Source organism: Drosophila eugracilis, unplaced genomic scaffold, assembly GCF_018153835.1.
Source record: "Drosophila eugracilis isolate 14026-0451.02 unplaced genomic scaffold, ASM1815383v1 contig_2154, whole genome shotgun sequence".
NCBI lineage: Eukaryota > Metazoa > Arthropoda > Insecta > Diptera > Drosophilidae > Drosophila > Drosophila eugracilis.
Genome location: NW_024573038.1, coordinates 3,403,794 through 3,410,807, shown reverse-complemented (window position 1 = coordinate 3,410,807; position 7,014 = coordinate 3,403,794). Strand labels below are relative to the sequence as shown.

Here is a 7,014-nt window from a genome sequence, read left to right as displayed (position 1 = left end):
ACCAGCGGCTTTTTATGCGAAAAATATAAAACTTTATCTATTAAAACGTTTTTTAGGGTACACATTTTTAAATCACAAAAATTAAAATTTGGGTTACAATCGCTGAAATAAGATCAGACATTGAACTTAACAGATATTTGATATGAAACAAATAAAGTAGTTACTCCAAAATATATTGTAGTTATACCGCTATTTAATCTTACAAATTTAAGCCGAATAAAGTTTTTAAACAAGCAATGCAATAACGTCCTTTTAGAGTGAAAAGACGATGTTTTTCATGAAATTCTGTGGGATTTTTCTATCAGCTGATAGCTTCATACTACAACTGGCCATCACTAAACGGAATCAGTAACCGTACTTCGTGGAACCAGTTCACTACCAACAGAGTTGCACAACAGTTCAGCAGCAAAGTAAAAATTAATATTTTTTAATTAAACTGCTTTAAGAATGCTGCGAGCGGGATGCCAACTACTGACGCAGTCCGCCCTGCCCGCCGGCAAAACGGGCGCCAATAGCTTCGCCTTGGAATTTGTCCGCTGGAGGAGGAAGCCGCGTTGGCTGCCGGTGGCCAAGAGCAAAATGTTCCGCGTGCCCGAGCGCAAGAAGCAGTCCGAGGAGGAGCGAACGGAGCTCATGAGGCTACACAACCAGTACAAGTAGGTGGACCAGCTGTAAATTTTGTCTCCCAGTTCTATTTCTGGTTGCAACAACAGAAAATGCCCTAAAACCGTACTCTAAATCTAACACAAGTATCTTTTAAAATGTTGCATTAATGTTTACGATTTCAAATTCTTAAAAACTTTTTTGAGTGAAACGTTACTTTTTACGGCGTTTTCTTATTCAGAAGAGCTTCTAATAATAACAACGCTTAATTTCAGAACTCAACTCCGCTCAGTGCGACAATTCCTAAGGGAAGAAGTAATTCATCATGAGGAGACCTCCACCGCAGACCACATCGTGCTTACTGTCGAGCAGGAGGAGGCCGAATTCCAGAAGTGCCTGGAAGCGAATGCCGCTTGGAACGCAGCTATTGCCAAGGAACGTGACCAGCGACTAGCCAAAGAGCGAGAAGAAAAGGTGGCTTATGTGCAGGAGCGATTGGAGGCACGACAGGTGCGCGAGGAGGAGCGCAGAGAGCAGGCTCAGCAGAGGGTTCTGCTCGAGATTGAGCGGTCCAAGACGTACATTACCAGAGAGAACTTGGACGCAGCCATCGAGACCGCCTTGGCCAATCCCGTGGACCACAACTTTGCCATTGACCTGGCCGGAAATCTTTACCCGGGGCGAAGCACTTCTCAGCTTCCTGATGTCAGTCCTGAACCCAACCAGCAAGTCTTGAGTAATTAATTGATTGTCTTAGTTTGTTGTTACATTAAAAGTGCTTTTTTAGCTGAAACGTTTTCTTAGGAATTCAAACGAAAGTTAAGAAATTCGCAATTATGGTTTTATATTCAGCCAAAATCATTATTTGTAACGTTTTCAATTACATAAACTAACTATGATAATGGGAAACTGAAGTTTCTTAAAGTTGTTCTTTGATGATAGGATTGTTAAAGACAATGAACTTTTTTTAAATGCCTGTTCAACCTAAATGTTAGGTAAATAAATTAAATTTAATACAAAGTCCAATAACATGTAATTCTCAATTCGTTCAACTCTCCTAAGATTTATAGGGAAACCATTAGCAGATGATTGAATAATTAATTTTTGTAGACTATTATTTCTGTGGAAATCTTTCAAAGCGTAATTTCCTTAGAAAATCATATATAAATTTTTTTTATATTTAAAGTTTATATACGGCATTTAGAATAGAAATAACTTAAGCTTAGGCGCAGCCTATTTACAAAATAAGATATCTACTATGGTGATAGGATGCAGGTTTTGCTATGTGCTCGGTAAGGGATTCGTTCGTTTGGATGCCGCCTCCTGCTGCCCAAAGAGATGCACCCAATCAGGTGTAGCCTTGAGTTTGGCCTGAATTGGACCCAAATTAATCATGTTAGCGCTGCGTTGCTCGCGGTTGGCTGTCACAGACATTAGTTCTTGCAGGAAACCAGGATCGAGACCCATATCCAAGTCGAATAGGGTGTCTCCCAGCTGGAGTTTGACGCGGCCCGATTTGTACCTCAGAATCTTCCCAATCTGACCCTCTTCCAGCTGTCGTAATACACTTTCCTTGGATCCGCTGGTGGGGTTCGCTGCAGGACTTGGGGGTTCCGAATCACTGGGTGCAATGGGATCCCCTGCAGCTGGTTCTGTTTCCTCAGAATCATCAGTCACTGATGGCAATACATCAGGCAGCTGCATGATAAAGATCTGCGATTGACTGGAGTCAAGAAAGTTGCCTATACTGCGCGGATATCGGCCGTATTGGACAGGTGGTTCTTCCAAAGTGGCAGACATAGCAGCCACATGCAGCTGCTGTAGATGCTGTGCCACGGCCAATGTGTCTAATAGGTAATGTTTAATTAGCTTTTATAGATTAAAGCGGCGAAATCTTACCCTTCTGTGTTAATGTTGAACTGGAATCCTCCTCCTGTTTCACAACAGGTGTGCTCTGGTTGACCCAAAGTCCTATAGCAACATAGGGATTAACATTAATTGCGTTGAGAGATTTTGTAGTACTATATACATCCTTTTTTGCGATTATATCCATAACAAAATAAAAGCAAAAAGTTTTGCAAACAAACTCTTAATAGTAAATGACAACACCTACCCTCCTTCAGCAGGATGGGCTTGAGAGCCATCTCAGTCTTGTTAGCTTCCTCTTCGCTGAGCTCGGCATCGCTGGCCTCCGATTCGCCCAGGAGTTCTTTAATCCTCTGATCCTGGTTCTTGTCGTCCTTGCGATCCAACCTTTTCCTGATCACAGACACTTCTTCGCCGCCTCTGGAATAGGCTGTACCATTTCCAGTGGACCTTCGCACATGGACATCGCCTGCTCCCTCAGAGAAAAGTCCCACTGTTTGGATAAGCGTGGAATTGCTGCCACCGGAATTTCCACCACGACCACGTGTTGCTCCTGTGCCATTTCCACGCCCACCCCGGCGACCACTCCTGGGTTGGGTAGTGTCCTTGGAGGTCTTGACATTGCTGCAGGTAAATTGAGATGATGAAATGATTGTTTTCGTTAGGAAATCGCTTTACTAACGCATTTTTGTTTCGGACTGCATTTAAATTGGGGGCAAAGACCTTCTTGCTGGCTACTCCAGCGCCACGTCCACCGAGAGTCAAGTCGCGGGCGGGTGTTAGCCTGGTCATACCATTGAGCGCCTCCAGGGGACGTGTCCCGCCCCCAGACGGGCCATTATTGTTAGTAGTGGACCCACTGGCTCCACTAATAGACGAAGCTGCTGCTGTGGCTGTCGTCACCCGCTTCGCTGGCATGGCGTCCCATTCGCGCCTCCCGTTTTTTGTAAAACGGAAGGTTTTACGCTCTAAATACTGGGAAAGAACTCTTGTTTTCTTTCGAGATTTTCGTTAAATTCTTTGGATTTTTGAGGTTAATAAGCATGCAGTGCTGGGCAATTCGTAACCGAGTGTCCACATGCCGATACACAGCAGTCGATAGTTATGAGTGTGACCAGCAGATTTCAGTATCACTACTTAAATACTTAATGGTAACGGAAATTAAATTACAAGATTAATTTTTAAAGGAACTGCGTGAATGCAAAATTTCTTTTGAGTTAACAAAAAAAGCATTGGCAATGCTAATATGCTACTTTGTTAATACAACTGCAAGCCCAATAAGTAATTCAGAGGTTTAGCATGTCTTCCATTTCATACATACTTTTCATTTTATACCAACCAGTATTTCTTCGTATACTGCCATCGCTAATTTGACATCTCTAGCGATAATGATCTGGCAACATTCTTGTGTTTTTATAAACAAAACAAACCGGCAAAATAGTTTTTTCCCATGGGCAGAAAATAACTTATAAAAGGAACCATGTCCTCTAAGCGATATGGCCCCATGAAAGACTTTGCGCGGGCCAAAAAACCCCGCCTGGATGTCAGCGTGACCCGCGGATCAACGCGGCCCAGCCCGCCGAGAAATAATTTTGAAGGGGTTTTCTGGGATGACGATGACGACGATGTTATCCTGATGGCCACTCAGATGGCGGAGGCAGAAATAGAAGCCGAAGAGCGTAAGAGGAAGGCTGTAACAGAGGTGGACATTGCCAGTAGTGAGGTGACCTTCAGTGAATTCGCTCCCATGGGCCAGGGCTCCACCAGCACCCAGCAAATGCTTCCACCTCCAGCACCACCGGCGCCTAAACCGTCCACTGCTCTGGACATGGATGCCATTTTTGGAGACGACGATGACTTTGATTTTCTGGCCGTAACTCTCATCGACAGCGAGCCAAAAATGCTTCCAGAACCGAAGCCAAGTACGAGTAGGATCACGACTTCCAGGATTACAAGTGTTCAACAAAAAACCACGACCACATCCACAACGAGCATCAATGCCACTCAATCTCGCCAGCAGGAACACCAGATCAAGTTCCTCATGGAACGGATCGAAGCCCTTAAGCGGGATAAGGCCCAGCTGGAAAAGAATCTGGGCGACAGCAACCAGCGCAATGAGGTCAAGTCGGGAGAGGTAACATTGCTTCGCGATGAATTGAAGCACGTGCGACAGCAGCTACAGGCGAGCAAGATGGAAAAGCTGGCTTTGGCCGACGAAACGAACCGGGATTGCAACAAAAAAGTTGCGGAGGCGGCCAAACAAATAGCAGCCAAGGACATCGAGTTAAAGATAACAAATGCCGAGTATACCAAGTTAAAAACGCAGCAAAGGGCCCATGAAAGAAGTATGAATTTAAGCATGAGCATTGTGCAGGCTGCGTCAAACCCATCTGAGAAGCGTTCCTTACTCCGTCTTCATAGGCTTAACGTGCACAGATCTGTGTCCAGAGTGAAGCCGAATAATGGTAGTATGTTTGAATATAACGAGGAAGAGGATGAAGGAAAAAAGAGAAGGAACCCTTTTGAACTTGAGCTGAAGCAACTGCTCCTCCATTACGCTCACTTGCAGGCGCAACCGGAAACCTTGGATAACCTCGTCCCAAAAGTTCTCTCCTCCGCCAGCAAGGTTTTTGTGGAGTTTGCTTCATATGCTCAAAGCTTGGGTTTTCCACACAATTGCATGCTATATCCATATAATCCCTACAACCTCGAGGAGCAAGTTCATCACAGCTCCCTTTTGCAGCAGGGTAGCATGCATGAGAACGAAAGAGCTGTGCCATTGCGTCGCTACATGGCTACATTGGCTTTGATTTGCCGGCAAGAGGAAAATATTTCCAGAGCTCTACTAGAGTGGAAGGAAAATGATCTGGGATTACTAGAGGTAGCCGTTGAAGCTGTTATAAAACTGGGATTTTCCTACGAGGTTGACAAACATTTTGGTTTGCTGGAAGCTTTGGCATCGCTCCTGAATAGTCTTCTACAAGGAGAGGGATTGCTTCAACAGAATGAGGATTTTCTCTTTGATCTCCTTAAGCAACTAGTTTTTACGCGTCCTAGTCCCTGGGTATTTGCTGAGCTGAGCTCTTGCCTTTGCAGCTGCCTTCGACAACCTCAACTATTGGTTAAGTTATGTGTAAATAGTCCAAAGGACTGCTTTGTGTCGGATCGAGTTCGATCTGTTTATCGATTTGGTCCCGACTCCTGTTTTCTTCAGGTCTATGCGGGCTTACTGGAGATATGTTTATTTAGTGAAACTCCTCTAAAAAGCGATCACTTTCAATTACTACTTAAAATCGGAGGAAATCATATACGCTTTGCTTTCGAGTGCTTCAAGAACCCACCGGATTTCATTCTGGAAATGCTGCCGTACTTTGCAGAAGATGGCGAGGAGGATTCTAGTGAAAGTACTCTAATGAAAGCAGGCAGCAGTTTAAGTTGCGCATTCACTGGTGCTGTGCAAGGATCAATCTCCAGCGAATCCACATCAGCATCAGTATCAAACTCAAACCTAAATTCCAATTCAACTTCCAGTTCAACGCAGCGCGGTAAAGGCTGCGAGTGCTATGTAAAGCTTTGCCTCAGTGCGGTCTCAATTGTCTTCCAGGTGATGCACCAATGGATGTTGCACGAGAGGAAAAAAGGTTAGTTTAATTTATAAACAGCTTAATGAAGTAGTATTTAACTTGTTTTAAATAATATTGAGCTTTTAGCAATATAAGACAACTCTTAAAATCCAATGCTAACCTTTTTAGGTACTGATGAGGTGGGTGAAATTTCCCGCGTTGCGGTGCACCTGCTGACCCTCATCTTTCATGAGTACTACCTCACCTGCCTTTTCCGCGACTGCGAGGAGACAACCAAACACTACCTCAGCCTTATTTGCAACTGGTGGAGTGAGCATGCAGATTTGCTTGGATTTCAGCCGATTCATTGTATATTAAAAACCATTTTATTTTATTCTTTATTTCTAATGTGTTCTACTATTTTAGTGCGTTTGTTAAACCAGTTGATAAAAGCCCATTTCATGCTGAAACTTCTCCATCAAGAAGCCAATCCCAAGAATCCAGGCAACGACCTCTCTGAGTGGAATCGCATTGTGAAGAATGCCGATACCCAAAAATCTGTAAAGTCAGCTGGAATAGCTAATCCTAGTACACTTCTCGACATCGACTTCTTTTGTGCCCTTAAACGGAAGGAGAACACGTTTGAGTTGTATTAATAATGTTATCTGTTAAGTTTATATCTACTTCATTATAGGATTTTAATGTTTCGATAAGTTGTAAAGTTTAAACAAGTCTGTTAATAAAGTGCTATAAAGTTTAAGTGTCATATATAAGCTGTTTTCTTTTTAATGTTAAAGACAAAACCTTAATTTCTTTTCTATTTTGTGAAAAACCTAACTCAAAATATTATTATTGTTTTTACTACTCCCAAATTTATGTTTAGTTTTTTGGTTATTGTATATTTTTAAATGTTTAAATTACCCGCCAATAAATAGCATTTCATTTTGGAAAAATTAATCGATAGCATAAAGGTATTGAGCTG

At 43.0% G+C, this 7,014-nt stretch overlaps 3 protein-coding genes across 3 annotated transcripts; 2 read left to right on the top strand and 1 right to left on the bottom strand.

The window, feature by feature from the left end:
* The first annotated feature begins 366 nt into the window (after positions 1-366).
* LOC108108630 (probable 28S ribosomal protein S26, mitochondrial) lies at positions 367-1,396 on the top strand. Its single transcript, XM_017216730.2, has 2 exons — positions 367-656; positions 879-1,396. The coding sequence occupies exons 1-2, from the start codon at positions 448-450 to the stop codon at positions 1,345-1,347; spliced, it is 678 nt and encodes a 225-aa protein (XP_017072219.1). The 5' UTR covers positions 367-447; the 3' UTR covers positions 1,348-1,396.
* A 34-nt stretch (positions 1,397-1,430) lies between these two features.
* Positions 1,431-3,546, bottom strand: LOC108108629 (DNA-directed RNA polymerase III subunit RPC4). The gene is made up of 4 exons (XM_017216729.2): positions 3,152-3,546; positions 2,717-3,093; positions 2,503-2,574; positions 1,431-2,450 (listed from the first exon to the last, which is right to left on the bottom strand). The coding sequence occupies exons 1-4, from the start codon at positions 3,385-3,387 to the stop codon at positions 1,885-1,887; spliced, it is 1,251 nt and encodes a 416-aa protein (XP_017072218.1). The 5' UTR covers positions 3,388-3,546; the 3' UTR covers positions 1,431-1,884.
* A 325-nt stretch (positions 3,547-3,871) lies between these two features.
* On the top strand, positions 3,872-6,800 carry LOC108108433 (ATR-interacting protein mus304). The gene is made up of 3 exons (XM_017216487.1): positions 3,872-6,110; positions 6,222-6,401; positions 6,459-6,800. Exons 1-3 carry the CDS (start codon positions 3,950-3,952, stop codon positions 6,686-6,688), a joined length of 2,571 nt encoding a protein of 856 aa, XP_017071976.1. The 5' UTR covers positions 3,872-3,949; the 3' UTR covers positions 6,689-6,800.
* The last annotated feature ends 214 nt before the right edge of the window (positions 6,801-7,014 follow it).

Coding starts and splice junctions, on each gene's coding strand:
- LOC108108630 (XM_017216730.2), top strand. CDS start 448: ATGCTGCGAGCGGGATGCCAACTACTGACGCAGTCCGCCCTGCCCGCC. Junction 657..878: donor AGGCTACACAACCAGTACAA/GTAGGTGGACCA, acceptor GCTTAATTTCAG/AACTCAACTCCGCTCAGTGC.
- LOC108108629 (XM_017216729.2), bottom strand. CDS start 3,387: ATGCCAGCGAAGCGGGTGACGACAGCCACAGCAGCAGCTTCGTCTATT. Junction 3,094..3,151: donor GCAGTCCGAAACAAAAATGC/GTTAGTAAAGCG, acceptor ATTTACCTGCAG/CAATGTCAAGACCTCCAAGG. Junction 2,451..2,502: donor TTCAACATTAACACAGAAGG/GTAAGATTTCGC, acceptor ATTACCTATTAG/ACACATTGGCCGTGGCACAG.
- LOC108108433 (XM_017216487.1), top strand. CDS start 3,950: ATGTCCTCTAAGCGATATGGCCCCATGAAAGACTTTGCGCGGGCCAAA. Junction 6,111..6,221: donor GTTGCACGAGAGGAAAAAAG/GTTAGTTTAATT, acceptor TAACCTTTTTAG/GTACTGATGAGGTGGGTGAA. Junction 6,402..6,458: donor TGGATTTCAGCCGATTCATT/GTATATTAAAAA, acceptor CTACTATTTTAG/TGCGTTTGTTAAACCAGTTG.